This window comes from Paralichthys olivaceus, chromosome 16 (assembly GCF_024713975.1).
Source record: "Paralichthys olivaceus isolate ysfri-2021 chromosome 16, ASM2471397v2, whole genome shotgun sequence".
In the NCBI taxonomy this organism is placed as follows: domain Eukaryota; kingdom Metazoa; phylum Chordata; class Actinopteri; order Pleuronectiformes; family Paralichthyidae; genus Paralichthys; species Paralichthys olivaceus.
The window spans coordinates 22,490,637-22,511,818 of NC_091108.1; the positions used below are offsets into that span (position 1 = coordinate 22,490,637).

Sequence of the window (21,182 nt, forward strand, 5' to 3'; positions counted from 1 at the left end):
ATTACTGGTACAGCCACACTTCTATACTGTATGTGACACATATTAGAATCAAGTTCAAACTAACTGAAAAAGAACAAAGGTATCCTTTGAAAGTGAAAAATCTTAAGGTGCAGATGCATCAGTAATTTAGTCTGGAGGAGAAATGTAACGATCGCAACCAGTTTATGCTCCTAAGTGCATGAAATGGACGTGGCTGAGTGCTCCGATCAGCGGTGTCTGAGGCCTGTCTGCCAAGTTAAAGAAAAGAAGAGAGGAATCCAGGTGGAAACAAACTGGAGCTGTCCTTGGTGCTGAACTCCTCAAGCCACTCACTCCACTCACTCCCCTCTCTCTCTCTCTCCCTCTCTCTCTCTCTCTCTCTCTCCCTCCCCCCCCACCTCTCTCTCTCACTCTCTTTATTCCTCCGGGCCACAGCCGGTTCACACTTCTCTCTCTGTGCTCACTGTGTGTGTCTCCTCATGGCGCTCACCGCTGAGGCACTGCCTGGGACATTTCTCCTCCTGCGCTGATAGATTTTGTTTCTTGCCAGAATGTGGATCTCCAGTGGTCTGAGTGCTATCGGGGGGCTTCATGAATCAGCGGTTGAAGGGGAGGCAAAGCAGCTGAGATAACCTGGCAGGTACTATGGTGGGACCTCCTGGAAGTACCAGAGTTCGGCTTTTCCAAAATATCATCAGTTTGCATAGAGGTGAGCTACCTGTACATTATTTGACTTTACAGACTCTGGTGGGATTGTGATGATGGGCTGGAGACAGTAAAACAGACCTGAGCATGTTTTGTATTGGTCCACATATTCTTTCTACCCAGCCCACCTTGTAGCTGTTAGACTTACTGTGGACTAATCACGGGTTAAGCCTGAGTCCTTTTAATCTCTTGACAATGAATTAGAAATGAACGCTGTCCCGTTAGACCCTAATTCTGGATTCTATGTCCATCATTTAACTGACATCCACTGATGTAGGACTGACTATGTGACTGATTTGGTCTGGTTTGATAAAGAAAAGCAGTCAGCTTGTAAGCTTACACCCTTATTAATCTATTACTCAACCATTAATGGCAAATAAGTGAATCTTGGTTTAATATTCCCTCTGATATAAACTGTGCACTGAGTTGATTAGTCTAAATAAATGAAATGCAATTTTATTTTAGAAAGAAAGGACCGGATAAGATTGATTTCTTTTTTACCAGTGACGTAGCAGCTTGGTCCCTGACGTAGCCATGTGTCCTATGAGTGTCCCAGGAGGAGATAGACAGTCTATAATTAACTAAGGCAGACTTGAGCCAGGGGAGACGAAGCCTAATGCCACTACTGGGATTTTAACTCTATTACACAATCAGATAAAGGTCCCACAGTCAGAGGACTTCAAACGACAACATAAGCCTTTATGGACTGACAGGAGAAAGGCTTTCATTTGGATTTCATTCTTTAAAATTGGTATTCATCATGACAAACATGCAGTTTATGCACTGTATGAATGTGTGTGTGAATGGCAAAAGTGTACTGTAAAGCACTTTGAGTGATCATCAAGACTAGAAAAGTTCTATATAAATACAAACCATTTAACCCTTTATGTGCAGGGTGTTGGACCAGAGTTGGATTCTGACACTGAACAACAAATTGAAAATGGAGAGGAGACTAATAAATATTTTATTTCATTAACCCCATTGATTTAAAAGATAATTACACAGAGATGTTTTATTGATGATATGCATTCATACATACATTGATCAGCCACAACATTAGAACTTAGTGTTTATAGTGCTCTGGTAAAAAATGCATCATATTTTATATCTTGTTTTTCCAGGCATGGATCTAACCAAGAGCTTAGTGGTCTGAGCACAGCCATTCGGTAGGCCTGCACAACCTTTCCTGGACCAATCCCCACCTTACCATCATTGGACTCACAAGCTACACACCTTCACACACTCGACCTCCTTAGTAAGACAGCAGCACCCACAGAGCAGACATGACAGACAGAGGGAGTTATAACACATCCAGAGCAAACCTCCGATCCACGGCACCACCTGTGCTCCCACCTGAGCCAATCGACATCATACGGATCAAGGCCCGCTCGAGGCGGGTCAGGCTTAATGTTGGAGGCCTCACACATGAAGTTCTATGGAGAACACTAGACCGGTTGCCAAGAACCCGTCTAGGACGACTGAGAGACTGCAACACCCATGAGTCATTGCTGGAGATTTGCGATGACTACAGCCTCACTGAGAATGAGTACTTTTTCGACCGGCACCCGGTGGCCTTCTCCTCCATCCTGAACTTCTACCGAACAGGGAAGCTGCACATGATGGAGGAGATGTGTGCCCTGTCCTTTGGCCAAGAGCTGGACTACTGGGGTATTGATGAAATCTACCTGGAGTCCTGCTGCCAAGCACGGTATCACCAGAAAAAGGAGCAGATGAATGAGGAGCTGAGGAGGGAGGCAGAGACGCTAAGGGAGAAGGATGGAGAAGAGGAGGAGCAGGGCTGTTGTCCTGACAAACGACAGAAGCTCTGGGATCTCCTGGAGAAACCCGGCTCATCTGTGGCCGCAAAGGTAACAACAACTGTGCACACTTCTCTAAAATCAAGTTACAGTTACAATATCTCTAAGATCACCAGGGCCCGGTAGAACTACACTTTGAGGGAGAATGGCTGCAGGCTAGAGTAGGTTGAAATCATTTTAGGGTTCAAGAGAGTCATTATGCCAGTCCTTCATGTTACACATCAAAGTTAGTAGACTAGTCTTTTTTAGCTTGTGAAAACAGCAATATTATTTTTCCTTTGTCCCTGGAGAAGCTTTCTAAAGTCTGACGCTGGTTATTTGTTAGTGATGTAATCTAAAGAAGGTAATCTGCAAGCAGCACTTAAGGCCCTCCCACTGTGCAAATTGGGGTTAGGTATGGCGAAGGGGAAGCGACCGGACACGGACCGACTGAAACTGACCTGTTTTCATATGTGTTTAGGCAACGCAGGAAGGATAAACGTGTCACTTCCTGTTTGAACATTTAATGTAAATCAAATGAAAGTTGTCATGTGAGGCCTACTTCCTGTTACCAGTAGGTGGCGTTATGACTATGACTTAATACAGACAAATAGAGCTGTTTCACTCACACTTTATGCAACTTTTAATCTGCATGGAATTAAAATGACACTCCCTGAATATGAAGTTGATCTGATGAAAGCTCTAGGAAGAGTTTGTTAAAATAAAAAATCTGTAAATCAGCCAAAATGGACAATTAATTCAAAATGGCTGACTTCTTGTTGGGTTTAGCATATTTGTGTGTGTACCGAATCAGTGAAACAAGATTGAGGGGCTGGCACTGTAGAGCCATTTTGCCACACCCATTTCAAACTACTCTAGAATCTGTACTTTTCTACCACTTTTGAGTTTTTTGACTTTTATGAGTTTTTCATATCAAGGCACTCAAAATTGCCTCAATAATAATAATAAAAAGAATTGAAGCAATTCCCAAAATATAAGCCTTAACACTGGAGGTGTGGACCTTCATATTAAACTGCACAATGGGAAATGTTCCAGATATCACACATATAGATATCATTCATTTGAACAATTTTCTTTTCAAAGTTTTCCTTTTTTGGTGGTCCAAAAAAATTTGAAATATGGGGTCAAATGGAAAAAGCCAGACTCCTCAGCTCTACTCAGACCAACAGCTATGAAATCACTATATTTGGTGATTCATAGCCTCCATACTTAGAAGATATGACAAACCTTTTTTAACCGTCTCTTGTTAGACCCTTCATTGAAGTGCAAAACTAAATCACATAAGTTCACCAGTTTTAAAAAACATTTCTTCACATAGTAACAGAACTGAGGAAGCAGGGGGACTTCTTTTGAGAACTTTTACTTTTGATATTTTTTAATAGATTTAATAACATTTAAATACATTTTAATACCTCGATACATCATAATTTCAGTTTTATCCTGCAAGTTCAAGTAAACCTATGTATGCACTTCATTATTGGACCAAATATGACACAGTGGAAGGAATAATTAGGCTCCTTTATAACTGTGAATGAAATGCATGTCCAAGTTCCAATACAACACAAACTTGATGATTTCCCACTGTGTAATACTCAAGTACTTATATTCAGTCCCAGTTATTTTTCAAAATGAGTCTGGGTCAACCACTAAACTCCTGCTCTATGATTAACATCCTCCTGTAGATCCATGTAGAAACTTCAGGGGCCATAAGAGCTGTCTGTCTTCCTTCAATGCTCCATACTAACACAGTTTTTGACTGTATTATGGTCCTCACCATTGAAAAGGGCTAAAAACAACCTGTCCTAAAGCAGTATTAATGCACGCCTACAGGCTGGGTTTTATCTGTCCAGGACACTGTTGTCTTAACCCTATTCAGAGGACATGAATTCAATTCAGAGCTCATCATTGAAAAAATTACAATTCCCTAAGAGCAGTGTCTGTGTTACTCTGGATGATCCAAAAACACAGTGAATAGGTTTCAGTGGAAGTGCTCTCTTCCGATTAAAAACAGTCCCTATAAATCCTTCTGACTCTGTGGATTATTTGAATTTTTTGGTAATTTGGGTGAAGCAGCCTTTTCACTGTGTGATGATGGACTCTTAATATCCTCCTCAAATTCAGGTGACGAAGGGAAAGGAGAGGAGAGATGCAAAGATTACTTGTTCAGCTTGCGTAGAAAAAAAAAGCAGGCCAGTCTTCAAGATAATTTCATGATACTGGATGATTTATATCTACAGTAATGATGAAGATCATAAAGTCATGAGCATATAGCTGGAGTATCACAGAGAAACTGTCACAGTGTGAACCTGTGTGAATATAGCTGGATGTTACCAAAGTGAGCCAGTGATTGTGAACCATGAATCTTTACCTTTGGACATATTTTCATTGCATGTTCTTACCAATTTATTAGGAATTGTGTCGCATCAGTGTTTCTCTGGGTCAGTCTGACCTCAGGATATTTTAGCAGTAAAAATCATGTGCTCTGTGTGCTTTCTGTTTATGCTTGTTCTCAGTTGAAAATAATATCTAAGAAACGTTTTTCTGCTGGCGAGGTTTTGTCACAGCGATTTGCCGTTGAAAGTGATAAGAGGAGAATACAGTATGTCTGAGTTGGAGGAGTTGAGGAGGACCCCGCTTATGAGGCATCCTCCTCTGAGGAGAATTAGAACCTTAGTGCTGACCCTACTGTTGTCTCAACCACCAGCAGACACGTTTCCTTTAAAAAATGAAAAGTTATCATGGTCTGGTTCACCACTTGAACAACAGGGTAGACTTATTGCTGCTAATATCAAAGCAACAGTTCCAGGCCCCACCACATATGCTGTCAGCCATGTCCAAGACATAAAATCAGCATTTGTGCTCTTCATAACATTTGAGAGTGATGTCACTGAGATGACAAAGGGGGAGGCACATGTATGGGTACAGTTGGTAAAACTGCTCATTTTGGCAGGAGTGTACAAATCAAAAGATGTGTCTGGGGCTGATGAGACCGTGACTTGATGTGTACAACACTGCAGACCCTCCCTGAAAGCGTGGTCTTTGGTTGTACACTTGTTTGTGTCTGTGGAGAGTAGGAGAACCAGCATGTGGCTCTAAAGACACTTTTTGGTTTTTTTTTTGCTCCTGCACTGAACCGCTTTGAACCATGATGACAGCCCATATGTTGATCCTCTTTCCTTTGTATATCATTTTGTTAAACACTTGGACATTTTTATATAACGACCCCACCCCACCCTCTGCCAAAAAAAGACAACCCCTGCCGCCATCGCCATCTCCATATGTGATTCAGCTGTTTACTACACCAACAATAAAAATGGACCACACTAAAGGTCTTCACAGGTCCATGTGACCATGCTGTAGGTGTAGTGTCAGCAGGAGGGAAGCTGCTTAGGCTGCTCTGTGCTGAGAGCCGCTGTGTTTGGCAGCAGTGATGCAGCTAAGCTCTTAACCAATAGGAGAGCCTTCCTGATGACGTGTACAGCTCAGTGCTACTTCTGATTAGAATAGAAGCATTACCTGGCCATTTGGAAGACACACACACTGTAACACTGAGTCCAGATGGACGACAATCTATAGTAGTTTAGTTTTATTGGATAATATTTAGTATTAAATATTATCCAATAATCGAGTTTAGTGTCATACACTTCTCACAATCTATGCAATCTTCTAGAATCGCATACACACACACACGCTCACACACTTGTTTGCACCTCTGACTTTGTCAAGATACTCACTGACATGATGCATTCCCTGAAGCCTTCAAGACTAAATGCCGTAACATCTAATTTTCTCTATTCTTAACCTGAAACTGGATTCTGATCCAACTCTTTGAAGGTTGGTCAAGGACCGGTCAAAATGTCCTCACTTCATACAAATACACACATACATGCACACACCTTGGTGCTCTTTCTAACCCTGGATCTCAATATTAACTCCAACTGAGTAGTCACCTCACACACACACACACACAGTATGACTTAGGAGTATGGCTTAATCTCCTTTGGAGCTCTTACCAGGACTGCTGCTGCTGCAAATAGACAAACTGTTGGCAAGTTTGGATCGTCTGTCCTGTCCACTGTTTGACCTGTCTGAGCGGGGGGATTGCAGGTGGATGGAGCAGAAGAGTAACTAGATGAAACTGTCAAAGACAGCAGGGTGGTTATTCATTTATTTTTTTAAATGATGATGATAAAATGAGATACATTTTATAAATGATGTATCTCCACATGTATGTTCTCTATTTGACCTTTGCCTGACACCTTTGGTGTTTAATTTTTTATATACCTATTTAGGTATTTAGTTTAGTTTGTAAGCATTAAATGATTAATTAACTGACAACACACACACACAGAGAGGGTTTGATGAATCACTGGTCCAAAGCTGGCAGAAAAGTAGCTCTGCCCTCCACCTCTGACTCTATGCTCTTAAAATATTGTCTCTTTTTGACTCTGTGGACTGCTCTGTGTCAGTGGTGAGGAAGACTTCCTGCAGCTCATAAGCAAAATGTCTTGCCAGGCATTGTTGTTGAATGTTGGTTTTCTAGTTTCCTATATCTTTCCCTGGTTGTTGAAGGTTTATTGGCAGATCTGTGTTTTATATTGCTATTTAAATGAAAATTATTCTTTATTCAGCAACAAATAATCTGTACATTCACAGTATAATCTAATTTGGCAGTGTGATATATTGCAGGGAAACACTGATGTTCTTTTGATAGTTGAATCTAAGCATATGTATAAAAATGAGGCAATAAAAAAGGTAATATGAGGCTATATAAACTGACATTTACATTTGGAGCCCAGGCAACATCTTCATTATTGAGATCTGTACGACACCACTCAGTGCATAAGGTCAGCCATGAATCAGCAGTGAGAATATGAACATTTAAAACCACTTATATGCAGGTTCAAATAAGAGTAAAGTTATGGAAGTCAAAGTTGGTGGGTGGTGGTGGACAAAGAACAGAACATGGCATTAGTGACAGATTTGGCAATCCCAGCAGACAGCAACATCAGGAAAAAGGAGCACGAGAAGATTGAGACCTACCAAGAGCTGAAAGAACAACTAACACAGATTTTCAAGGTGAAATGCAAAGTGATCCCCATGGTAGAAGGAGCATCAAGGGCTGTGACTCCCAGACTGGGAGAGAGGCTCCAGCAGATCCCAGGTACAACATCTGTAGTCTCTGTCCAGAAGAGCACAGTCCTTTGTGAATCCTTCCTCACACTGTGCTACATTTACAGGAAACATCATAAGTGATAAGCTGCCAGTCAAATATAAGCAGTAACTCTTCATGGAATTATATTGTTGATAAGCTGTTTAAACTGCATCTCTTTGTTGATTTCGTAATTAGTATTCGCCTCAAAACTTGCATAAATGTAATATTCATAGTTCTACAAGACAACAATGAGTCATTGCTCGTGCGTTGTAAGTAGCTAAGTGGCTCCCCGGGTCCACAGTTTATTGAAGGCTACAAAATGATTTACAATGCTACAATGATTTATCATTCCAGCATATAGAGGCTGATGCAAAGTAGTTTTTTCATCCTGTCCACAGTAAATTTGTTATGTGTCCATCTGTGAGTGGTCCACAGCCAGCTGCCAGGCTGTCTTTCTGGGTTGTTTATTTGTTCCATTTGAATTTTGGGATTTTGTAACACAGAGGTGGAATAACGGGCTGCTAAAACTTTATGTTTGTTGTGGTTCTCCTCCAACCTTAACCCAAGCATGAAGAAGAACTTTATTATGACATGAAAATGAGCAATATTCCTCAATTTATCTGCTCATCAAGTTTCCTCAGATTCAAATTATAACAAAAGTGGCTAAAACTCTACCATCTCGCTCCAAATTTGCATGTCTTTGAGCCCCTTGTGTGGGATTGTGGGTTAAACTGCATGTATAAAAAATGAAAATGAGTGTAAAAAGAATTTCCCCTTGAGGGATCAATAAAGTTCAATTATTATTAATATACCTGGTTATGATGTGAAACAGTTCACTTTTTAACATAAATCAATGATGGTAAATGGTAAATGTTCTGTATCTATAGTTCTGATGACCACTCAAAGCACTTTACAGTACAAGTCACATTAATAATAATAACTTTATTTGTATAGCACTTATCTAAGGTTACAAATTGCTTCACAAAATCCATGGCAAAAAATGAATGAAAATTCCAGCACCAAATCATAACATAACAAGGACACTTCAGAATGCAGAATTGAGCAGCCCTGGATCACCATCTGCTGTTTCAGTCTCTGACTGTGTATTGAGTACTTGTTAAGAAATTTGCACAATGGATATGCTACTTTAAGTTTTTCCTGCTGGTTTGAGCTTTAACAGATCTTAGTTGCAGAATAGACTGTGGCAGTAGCACCATTCTCCATCATTCAGAAGATGGAAATCTCAAGATGTGTGGGATTCAAAGTGTTTGTTACCATTTTCTACAAAGTATGTACCCAGAAGTCTTCATTCACACTGGCTCACTCCTCTGTAGCACGTTTTGGTTCGTCTTTTGAATAACATGATTTCAAAGATCACAAAAATCCTCACAATGGAAAAGCTTCCATTGTGGTTCAATGTAGGAGTTTTAGTAATTGCTGTGCCTGGATGAATAATAACACACATATTTCGCAAATCTGCTTGTTAAGTGTTACGACTATACCTGGGTCCAAACCTTCAGGTCACAAGCAAACAATGGCATGACATGAATTTATTCACCATCTTTTTTAGTAAGGCATCAAAAAAAAAAAATTCCAGTCGAGCAGGAGCACACTTGACTTGACTCATTTATTCTATTTAAGTTTAACTTCTCACTTATTGCTTCTGTATTGCCCTGCCAAGTCTAGCTAGCCAACATTCACATGTGCTGCTAACAAATTGTTTTGCATCATATTTAATCAATTCCACCATCAGAGATCCACAATTACACGACACGGACACAACGAATGGAATGCCAGACTTTCAAGATACCGCAGCTTGGACGGAGAAACAGATATCACACATCACCGTCACCACCAATGCAGCAAAGTTGTTTCATCCAGATCCTTGAAGTCTCCCTCATTGCACCTTCAGAACCCCAGATTTCCACCTCGATGTCTCCATGGCCTCACCTCACACAGCTGCTTTCTCTTCAACAGTGCGTGGCAGGGGTCCTCATAGTTGAGGTGATCTGTCACTTGACTTGATTGAGAATCTTTGTTAGAATAAATGCTGGTTTGTTCACTTACAAAATATTGCAGTCTAGTACATGTGAAAAAAAAACTGCCTGTGCCTCTAACATCTGCTCTGCACAGCAACATCAGTGAGTTTGAAGGGCGTCTGATTCAAGGTGTGTTGAAGCTGTTGGCTCCTTAAAAGGCTGCACATACATTGAGCATAACAATAACATTAACTCTTCCATTGGTGTAAGAGTATGTGAAGGTACGGGTCACTTCTAACAACATGCTCATTGTGTTAGCAGAGCATCTGGATTAGTGACTGGATGAATAAGTGAAAATCAGAATAACCTCAGCAATCTTTAAGAGCAGATGAAAACAATGTGACTGGTGAAAGCAGCAGCTTTAAACTGTGTTGCCCTCTACAGATACAGCAGCTGTGACTGATCCTGTGTCTGTTATTCCAGAAATACGTCTCCACATATTGATCAGGTTTTGAGTTTCTCTGCCAAGTCACTTCTTCCAGTCTTTCATTCTAGCATGTGTTTGCACTTCCTTTGCCATCTCCCTCTCACATACACACACACACACACACACACAAACACATTGACAACAGACCTTCTCAGACTGGCCAAAAATATTATTATAATGTCAGGTGTGAACTGATGAGCTCAGAGCTGTTTACTTGTGTGGGCATCACCAGAGAGGCATGTTAATATAGGTATGGCCTGGTTCAAGAAATATTGTTCAGAGTTCTTAGTTGGTGGCTCACTCTTATATGTTATTGATCAGCGGAATCTTAAATTGAGAGTCTGTATTAATTCTCCCTGCACTGTGCAGCTTCCAAAGCAGCTTGTGTATTCCTAGTACTGCTTTAAATCTGCCCTGGGTGCCAAGGTCACAGCATTCGGCAGCCATTAAGCCATTAAGACGCTGAAGGGTGGACACACTTTGATAAACCTGCTCCCTATACTTTCCTGTCCTGTCTCCGTTCGGTTTCTAACTTCTCTCTTGTCTTTCTCTGTGCCTCTGTTTTCTTTTCCTGGCTTTGAACAAAGTCACTCAGTGGATGAGGATTATTACACAGCTGAAACTCTTTGCAGTGTGCAATGCTATGATGATTAGTGACATTTGACATGACGCCACACAATCTCTTGTCGGAAGTGGCAGAGACAATCCTTCCCTCGTGTTTCCGCTGTAATTGTCGCAGGGACGAGTATTAAAAAACAGATACGAAGAATAATAATGCTTGACCATATTTCCCCTTAACAGATGACTACCTGCATGTAAGGTCACAGTGACAGTTCTTGGAGTGGCACTTTATCCGTTTTAAAAAAAAAAGTGTCTTTAATTTAAGCAAAGTCATTTTTTTAGAAGACTGAATGTAGCTGATGGTTAGTTAAGTTAATAACAATAACAATCTTCATAAAAATGAAAAAAGAAAAAACAATAAACTTATTTGTTCATTATTTCTTATTTCCTAATTCATTCAGTGAATTGAATTGGTTATGAATCCAATATGCCAATATGTATCTACATTTTTATATGAAAGAGATACCTCTTAACATTGAAGTAATCATAAAATGAAAACTAATTATACAATGTTTTGTGAGAAATAAAAACTTTTTTCCCTTTAACATTTGAATTATTATTAATTCATCAAAATGATTATTTTCATATGCCATTTCATTTACAGACAGAAGAATGACAGAATAATTTGTTTTTATTTTTTTTAATCTAAGTATACTTCTAATATTAATTGTTTTATAATGAAATACTAAAAGTCTTTAATTATTCCTGTGACTGGACTTAATGGTTACATATTATGAAATCAAACAGTGTGTATAACCACATGGAAAAAGAGAAGTTATGTCATATTCATGCATTAATTATTCAAAGTGGATTGTTGTTACAGGAACTCTGTATTATAGTAACATGATGTAGACAGGTCCTGTTTGTTTGACATAGGACATACATTTAATTTCCACCACACTCATGGTCAGGTCAATTCAAAATCCAGAAGGTGCTGCATTGCTGTAGCTCATAATACACATTTAGGCAGTGGCTTTATAAATATATCATCTTGTCAGGAGAAACTGCTTTGTTTAAACTGATGCTGAGGGATGTTTCACGTTATGAATACAGACCTGAAAACAGCAATAATTGAGTGTAGAACTTGAACCTCATGGGTACTCACGCTCAGCACCACTCTGACCACCACTCAGAATTCAGACTACATTTATGATGACAACTGTATGAACTCAGGTGGATACTAACAAAATCCGGATGTATTTACTTTCACCATTTAGATATCCCTTATAGAATCCCTAAGCTGTCAATCTTTTAAGCAGGTGCAGGTGTCATTAACAGTCTGTTTTGACATTCAATATATTATTATTGTTATTATATTATTATTTATTTATTTAATTATATAACACTTTCCTTGTGGTCCAACTGTTTCCTGATTCTTCCTGTTGGAGGAGGAAAGAATGAGTAACCAATTCTAACCTCTTTCTATCCTTTCTATAGATAGCAACACAATCCTATTACAATTATCCTGAAATGTCCTAGCAAGGGCTGCAGAGAGAAGACTCAGACTGCACATGCTTCAGCCTCCTCACTAAGCCTGTGGGCATTAGAGTTCCTTGTTTGTATTTTAAAACAGGAGGTGTAGATAGTAGTGTTGAATCCCCTCTGTGGCCCATGCTGTGCGAAATGACTGTAGTTTATAATCATCCAGGACCAGGAGTGAATAGAGGCAGGGACAATGAAAGTGTCACATTTCCATCATCTGTGAAGTTAAATACAAGGGAGCAAAAAGAAATCCATTCTCTTCACTTTTTACTTAACAAATTAAATATGCATGCTTGAATATTTGCTAGCCCTTTTGACCAAGTCTTTATTGTGGAATATTGATATAAATATAACATGACCATTATATACAGAATAGAAATAAAAATGTAAGAAAAAGCTCATCAAGGGGTAGCAGAGTAAAGTACCAGATTTGTTTCAGATGTCTATGAGCACAATGATTCAACCAAAGTCTGATAAAAGACCTGTTCAAAGAGATTAATCTGTGAAATACTGGTGCACTAATATTATTGTCTAACTAACGGAAAGATTATCATGACTTAATGCGTGACTCATTAAGGACTAAGGCATGCATTAATCTAATGAACAGATGGAGTCATATGTAAATTGCTATTAATCTACCATTATGGATTTATTCCCTACCAACATCTAGTATATTGATACTGTATATGAATGTGTTAATTACAAGGCAAAACAGCAAAACACTCAGCGGGGTCCAAAAGTCTGAGACTGTCTGTACTGGATATACAGCATATGTCTTTCCCAAATTTTAAACCGTAGCTACCGTAACATGTGTAATCTACAGAGCCTGGGAAGGGACAAAGAGAAAAAAATCTCACAAAAGTTGCACATTTTTCATTTAGTACTAAAATGTACTTCCATGTTTTTCAACGTACTTCCGGTGCAGTTTGTTAACATGGAAACCACAACAATGGAGCGGTTTATAGATTTTTTATTTGAGCTTGGCCTCAAATATAAAGATCAAAAATCAATGCTTGGCAGTAAGTACACGTTTCACATGATTGAAACACATTTGTGAGAACAGCCCCTGTTCTTCACAGCAGTCCTCTGATTTTGTCTTTTCAACATTCAGCTGCTTTTTTTCTGACCATTTTTTGAGGAATCCTGTGGCCCACAAGACACCCATTGGATGGGGTTGCATTTTTGCTAAATGCTCTATCTAACAATGTTTAAGAAAGTTAAAATAAAATCCTTTATCTCTCCACCACGTGTTTGTGGTAATCTGAGCAGTAGTTTTTGCATAATGCTGCTAACTAAAAGACAAACAAACAAATGCAGTAAAAAACATAACCTCCTTGGCAGAGGTAAAAATAAGATGTATCGACATCTGTGTTTAGTCAACAACTAAATGCCAAATCAGTGACAGTATAATGCAATAATATTTGAAATATTTATTCAGTTTCCACATTCAACAGGAGGGATGAAGGATCAACATAAAAGTCTGTCCAGTCTGAATTAAAACCATTGTTTGTGTATTTTTCTCTTTTTAGAGCACACAATGTAAAATTGTTTTGTCTTTCTTTTCTCTGAATCACTTGTCACTGTCTATTCTTTCTCTTCTCATGCTAGAATGTGTATCTCACTGATTCAAGTCGAACGCCAATTTGTTTCTTCTAAACTGTCACCATCAGCCCATTTTTCTTCACTTTATGGAAAGGAAATTTTTTTTAGGAATAAGTACACGTGTAGGCCTTGTCTTTATATATATATATATATCTGCCTCTCTATATATATCTGCCTCTCTCTCTCTCTCTATATATATATATATATATATAGAGAGAGAGAGAGAGAGAGAGGCAGAATGCAAATGGATTCCATGCAACTTTCTACTGCTTACTAACCTTGCTGTCTTAAGAACCCATTTAAATAATTGGGCATTTCCAATAATAATCCTAAATCCTTATTTAAACAAAGTGCATATATAGTCAAAACAGACAATTGAATAGGATTATCACAATGCTCGTGCACATTGCTTTTATTGTCCCATGCTTGCAGAAAATAGGCCATAGCTTTTTATTAAAGAATTCTATCTGACTTATTATGTTCTCATATTTTATATTATTTTATTATTTTATGTATCATAAAGAATAGGATGGCCTTTTGTATGATTGTCATTCAGTGTGGCAAGAAGTAAAGACATTGGATCATCAAAACCATTAAGATCTTCTAGGGACTATCTAATCATCGGGAAGATAATTTATTCAAATCCAAACAGGTGAACTGCATGATTCCATTAAAGGAAAAGTCAGCAGATCATTAGTCTGTCATGAGAGTTAATCCTCTAGAGAACTTGACAAACCACCAACAGTTATGGAGGCATTACACAGTCATTAAGCTAGGGCAGCGGACAATAACAGGGCTCTGCATCCCTTCATCTGTTTATGTATGGATACAGAGATATGGACAGAAAAATGTGTTATGCAGTATATGAATATGCTAATACAGTAACCTTCAATCTTAACTTTGTCTTGCAGATACTGGCCATGATCTCCATCCTATTCATTATCATTTCCACCATCTCATTGTCTCTCAACACATTGCCAGAACTGCAAGTGGTAGATGAATTTGGCCAGTTCAATGACAACCCCAGTCTGGCCCATGTGGAGGCTGTGTGCATTGCCTGGTTTACCATGGAGTATATGCTGCGTCTGCTCTCAGCACCCAACAAGTGGGATTTCATCAAAGCACCACTAAACATCATTGATTTGCTGGCTATAATGCCTTACTATGTGACCCTCTGCCTAACTGAGTCTAACAAGAATGTGATGCAATTCCAGAATGTTCGCCGTGTGGTCCAGATCTTCCGAATTATGAGGATCCTGAGGATACTGAAGCTAGCCAGGCACTCTACAGGGCTTCAGTCTTTAGGCTTCACTCTGCGAAGAAGCTACAATGAGTTGGGTCTGCTCATCTTGTTCTTAGCCATGGGCATTATGATCTTCTCTAGCTTAGTGTTCTTTGCAGAGAAGGATGAGGATGCCACCAAATTCACCAGTATCCCCGCCTCTTTCTGGTGGGCTACAATTACTATGACCACTGTTGGCTATGGAGACATCTATCCTCAAACCCTGCTGGGTAAGATTGTGGGAGGGCTTTGCTGTATAGCAGGTGTGTTAGTCATTGCCCTTCCTATCCCAATCATTGTCAACAACTTCTCTGAGTTCTACAGAGAGCAAAAGAGGCAGGAGAAGGCAATCAAGAGGAGGGAAGCCCTTGAAAGAGCCAAACGGAGTGGAAGTATTATCTCTATTAACCTAAAGGATGCTTTTGCACGTAGTATGGAACTCACAGATGTGTTAGTGGAGAAGAGAGAGGACAGCAAGTGTCCTGTGGATAATCACCTCTCACCCAGCCGCTGGAGCTACCACAAACACTACACTAATGCAGAGGCGACTAGTCCAGCTAGGTCTCAACATTCTCATTATCAGGAAGTAGCGCAGCAGGGCTCTCCTGAACGAGTCAAGCTCCCATCTAACAAAACTACCCCTCAGCACCTCAGTGTAAAGAGGCTAGAAGAGACTTACAACAAGACGGCAACCACCCAAGAACAAAAGAACAAAATTATAGAGGAGCAGGTGGAGATGCAAACATTGCCCTTCACACAAGTCCAGCAAAATTCCCCTGATGTAACTGATGATATTTCAGTGGAAAAGGGGGCAAGAAGCTCACTTATGTTGAGTGCTGACGGAAGTCAAACTAGTGCTAGACACCAACACATCCCCCCTCCTTTGGATCTAAGTCAGATAAGCACCATGGAAGTAAACAGGGGCCCTGACAGCATCCAAACAGGGACTATCATCAAAGAGGGTTTGTATGAGTTTGTGTCTAGCCCCAGAGGAAGTGGGGCTGGGGATATGAGTTTGGTTCCACAGAATGTCGAAAGCTGTGGAACGACCTATGATATTACCTGTAGCTCCTTGCAAGGTTATAGCAGCCCCCAAAAGCCAGAAGCCCTAAAGGTTGACTTCATTGAATCTCAAGAAGACGTGCTTATGGCTGTGATGACACCTAATGCAACCCCAGCCTCTACTGGCTCAACCAAGCTTACTCAACTACTTTCTGATGACATTATCACCAGGTTTTCTCCACCTCCAAGTTCTGCAACACATGAAGTTAAGTCTCCACTGGCAATCCTGCAATCCCCATCTCTGCCCCAGCAATCTGTCAGTCCAAACTACTCCCATGGGGGAGGTGAGGGCTCAGCATCCAGGAGCTTAGAAGGTGAAGGGCAGCTCACAGGCTTAAGCCACCAGGGAAGGAATCACATGGAGAGGTCTGTCATTGCCTCAAGTAGCAGTGCTAGCCCACTGCCTTCAAAAGCCGGCCCCCTCAACTGCACCCAGCAGCTAGTAGCTATGGAAGGAGGGAAGGAAGAAGGAGTAAAGGAGGAAGCAGAACAGTGTGGAGAGAAACAGGAAAATCACATTGTTATGGACGGATGCATGACACCACCCTGTGAAACGAGCATGTAAGCTTAAAAGCAGAGGAGGGTTTACTGACAAAGATGCCAATCGATGGGTTGAGGAAATCCCCCATAACTTTTGGGCTCTAACCTCTGTCTTGGCAAATCACTACATTCAACAAACTGATATCTCTTTAGTATTGTCACATGGAATTTTTATGAAGCACTGAAGGGAAGTCAGAAGCACAGGCCCACTGTCTGGGTAGAACCTGAAGGACACTGTCACATGTCAGTTATTACAGACTTGTTCTTTGAAGACCAGAATAATGGGCAGGAAAAGAAACCAGTGACTCACTGATCTCTAAGGGCTCAAATGTGAGCATAAAAAGCCTTGTGTGAATGACAACATTTCCGACTGTCCTGACGAGGACTTGTGTACAACTCAACAGGTATAAATTACTGTTTCTATTGCTTGCTATTCAGGGCTATTTATTTGATGGACTACATGCACCAACTACTTGCAACTTTTGAAAATATATCTTTTGCAAGACTTGAAAAACAATGATCAGTCATTATACTGTATTATGATTTCTCATCATCACAGTACAGGTATAAACAAGAATCCATGTCAAACACAAGCACACAATAAAGGATAAAAGGTCCTATTCTTGTAACTTTATGGGACACATAGAATTGCACAATCCAAAACTACATATACATCTGCTGTGCACTGACGCCTGTCTCAGTGCTTCAACAATGGATGTTCCTTCTTACTCTAATACCTGCGATGAATCTTGAAAAGGGAATGGGATAGGGATGTAAAGGTTATTTTATTCATTGCTAGACTACTATTTGCACACAGAACTAAACACAGAAAGAAGGAGAAGTTCAATGATTGCTCATGTGTGGGTCATCACACTCTGCCTGTCCTGAATGTGTTATGACAGGTGAGTGAGGCTCACTCCGATGAAAAACAAGCTCTTTACGTGACTGACGAATAGGCAACCCTTTTAAATTCAGGAATATCAACGGAGCAGCTTTGACAAAAAGCACCCCGACACCCTATCTTTTTTGGTCTCTGTGAGACTAGTGTCTTATTTAAGATGGTTTATTATAACATTGGTCTTACTTTGTTATTGTGACAATAACTGTTGTTAGAAATAACTACGATGTACTACTCTCAAGTTACTTGCTGTGATCTGGGAACATGATGACTTCAAAGAAAAGATGACCAATAAGTGAGAAGACACAGTAGGACATGTTAGAAGATAATGGCGGCAAAAGCATTACCCAAATATCCATCAACGATTACAGACACACCTTTTTAATAAATGCCTCAAAGAAAGTACCTTACTGATCTTAATGGAGGGGGAGCGGCATCCAACAATTTTCTAGTTTGATCAGCCAGGTGTGAAAGTTGTCAAGATTTATACTTCTCTGTCAAATTTTTTTTTTTTTTATTCTTATACTTTGTTACATTTTTATGAACAACCCCCTGCCACACTGAATGTTTTCAAGGTGAGGTTGTCTGAAGTGTGTGCCATTATGCCCAATTATTTATATATATATATATAATCAAGACTGTAAATACACACATTTTTCTCCCCCCTTCAATAGAGACGATTCTGAACAGGAGTAAAACCAACTACTTTCTTTCAAGAATTAGCATCTTACTAAACTCTTTGCTGCAGTTGACGCATTTAATGTTGTTGTAGTGATGTCACCATGCTCGCAGACCTCAGCAATTATCCTTGAAAGTGAGTAATTGTAACCAAAAGAAGGGATGGGCAATACGACTGAAATAAGACCAAGTGGTTATAAACAATATTTCCTTTGGGGGCAGGAGGTGTATGTTCACCCCACTGGCCCTCAGTCATGCAAAGGCTGCACCTGTGAAAGTCAATAAAGAATGTGGCCCATTAGTTCATGTGAATCCACACACTGTGCTGTCCTAACCAGCCCATGTTAATGTATGATGACTGTAGAGAGAATGTGAAAGCATGTGTCTGTGTGACTTAATTTGAATGGGTGCTGGTTGTAATGTAAAAGTGGTCTAACAGTGACCTCTACAGGTATTCTCTAGGCACTTGAATGAAAGGACCTAATGCCTCTTTAGCACTCCGTGTAGTGGTGTTCAATGTATAGGCTGTCTTTTTAAACGATCAGTTGTGCAGTTTGAATGCATGCTGATGCTATCGAGCACACATTTAGCTGTGGGCACAACCGATCATTCACACACAGAGTGAGTGTATGGTGATGGGGCCAGACACAAGGTGTAACATGAATTATAATTGTGTTTTCAAGTATTCCAACTTTTTCTAGATGAAGATTTAAAACTAATTTATTGCATTTTTTAACAAGAACTTGAAGCTGTGTTGTTAACATCTCAGTATATTTAAAAATGCGTGCCTTTTCATAAATAGAACATTTATGAGAAGGAAAAAAACCTGTACAGTATGGCCAGATTTTTTGTTTTATTGTCTCTCTTGATTTTTTTTCTGTGATGATAGATATTCTGGGTATATATCTCAGGGTTTGCATACTTACACTTACAGCATTATGTTGTTCTCGCTCCAACTTTAGTGTCTGTTATTTACATTTCATGCATCATGGCTTACATTTCTAACCTCACTGTGCCACAATGTAATTTTATTTCAGCAAATGAAAGTTTTTTGTGGAAAGCAGTGGCTTCAGGTTCAGTAGCGAGTAAAGCTTGGATTACAGCATCCTGTATATGGACTGCAGCACCGTACTAAAAGGACAGCAGACATTAAGTAGGGGTAAGTCAACCATAACAAAGACAGATGCCACCACAAATTGTTTAAAATCATCATAATAGACACATGCCAACCACCAGCAGTCAACATTTGCTTCTTTAAATGATCACACAACTAATTATATTCTCAATGTCTCATGGAAGCCAGTATCCCAAGCCAGCCAGTCAAGGCTGTTGACTGGTTAAAAGTTCTTCACTGAGCAGAGAAGACTCTAATGAAGGCCCGCTTCCATTAGAGAAAAGTAAAGGAAGCGAAACACCATGCTGTCTGCATTATGTGGAGGTGAATGAGCAGACTATGTGGACTTTATGGCAGATTGATCAACACCAAGACCAAAACTTTGTCTAAATCCTACCCAGTTAAACTCTAACTTAATCTATCTAACCTAATCTTAACCACCAGCATTACTTGAACAAGATGGATAAGTGTTTTATTTGTTTTCACACATTGAATGATTTGACAGAAATAAAAATGGTTGTAATGGTCATGGACATCACAGCTGATGAGTCATGCTGAGTGGAGGAAGGCCAAGGAACTATATGTTTATGCAATTTTTACAAAGCCTACATTGGCATTAACAGCTGTTTACTTACCAGTTACTCAGAAATGTTGTATGTTCAGCAACCAACTAAAGCAACGCCAGTGTTGATTCAAGTTTTACTTTTATTTCTATCACTATTTTGCTTCTGCTGAGGTTAGCATGCATTTAACCACAGCCTGGCTTTTCACTGCAATGTCCAGTTTGCTGCTCAGAGAACATAACACCTCTTGTATTGTAAATGAACAACAATGGCTAAAGCTGCAGTGATATTCACGCACATTTGCTTCTAGAGAGAAAACAACAATTCAGCAGCAGTGAAGCCTTACATATAGCACCTCGAAGGCCCCTTATCCATAAAACTACTAACAATATAAGAAGATATAAATGTTCCAAAAATATTCTACATGGTCATGACATAAATATACACGAAAAATGGGTTAAAGTTATTAATGTGATTTTTGCATCACTATACACTGCAGCTCGGGAGCAATCGAGCACAGACATGCTCTGCTTAGGTGCAAATGATTCAGTGCTGGAGGTTACATTGTGTAGCCTTTCTTGTTGACATCTGTCTTCACGCTTAGTACAACTTCATTGCTTTGTTCGATTATATGTGCTGGTTATTGTCACTGTTGTATATCAGGGACTTGAAGAACAGCTTTGGCTCTCCTATTTACAACCTCATATCCACACAAACATCTAAAGAATCCCAGACAGTTTCCATTTGTATTTGTTGTCACTAATTTGTAATCCCTGAGCTTTTGTACAGTTAGATATCATACACTCATACAAACCAGACACTAAAAATTTGCTTCTGCTCTTTTTCTTGTATCGTTTCTTAATGTTTCTTCCACAATCATCGACTTTGTTTAAGAGTAGCCTGTGTGATGATTAGTTTCATTCATTATTTTTAAGGCAACATAATGATAGTGAATGATAGTGAGTTATAGGGACTTCAGTTACCAATATGCAAAACAAATAAATATATTCATGTGACCTACTTTTGTCAAGTGTTTTTTGTCTATGATTTTTTTTTGTGTGATATATATGTGTTTGGGCATCAAGAAAAAAATCTGGATTTCCAGTGAGGAATTTACATCCTGTACATTAATTAATTTAGAGATTCTGACACAAACTTGATACACATTGCATATTAGCCCATCAATAGACCACAGTGCCCACATTTGTCATAATTAAC

At 39.5% G+C, this 21,182-nt stretch overlaps 1 protein-coding gene across 1 annotated transcript; it reads left to right on the top strand.

The window, feature by feature from the left end:
* Positions 1 to 413: 413 nt before the first annotated feature.
* Positions 414 to 20,980, top strand: LOC109647128 (potassium voltage-gated channel subfamily B member 2-like). Its single transcript, XM_069510831.1, has 3 exons — positions 414 to 688; positions 1,806 to 2,552; positions 14,739 to 20,980. The coding sequence occupies exons 2-3, from the start codon at positions 1,968 to 1,970 to the stop codon at positions 16,734 to 16,736; spliced, it is 2,583 nt and encodes an 860-aa protein (XP_069366932.1). The 5' UTR covers positions 414 to 688; positions 1,806 to 1,967; the 3' UTR covers positions 16,737 to 20,980.
* The last annotated feature ends 202 nt before the right edge of the window (positions 20,981 to 21,182 follow it).

Excerpts from the sequence above, each read along its gene's own strand:
- LOC109647128 (XM_069510831.1), top strand. The coding sequence starts at position 1,968 with ATGACAGACAGAGGGAGTTATAACACATCCAGAGCAAACCTCCGATCC. Across the intron at positions 2,553-14,738 it reads GCTCATCTGTGGCCGCAAAG|ATACTGGCCATGATCTCCAT; the intron begins GTAACAACAACT and ends TTTGTCTTGCAG.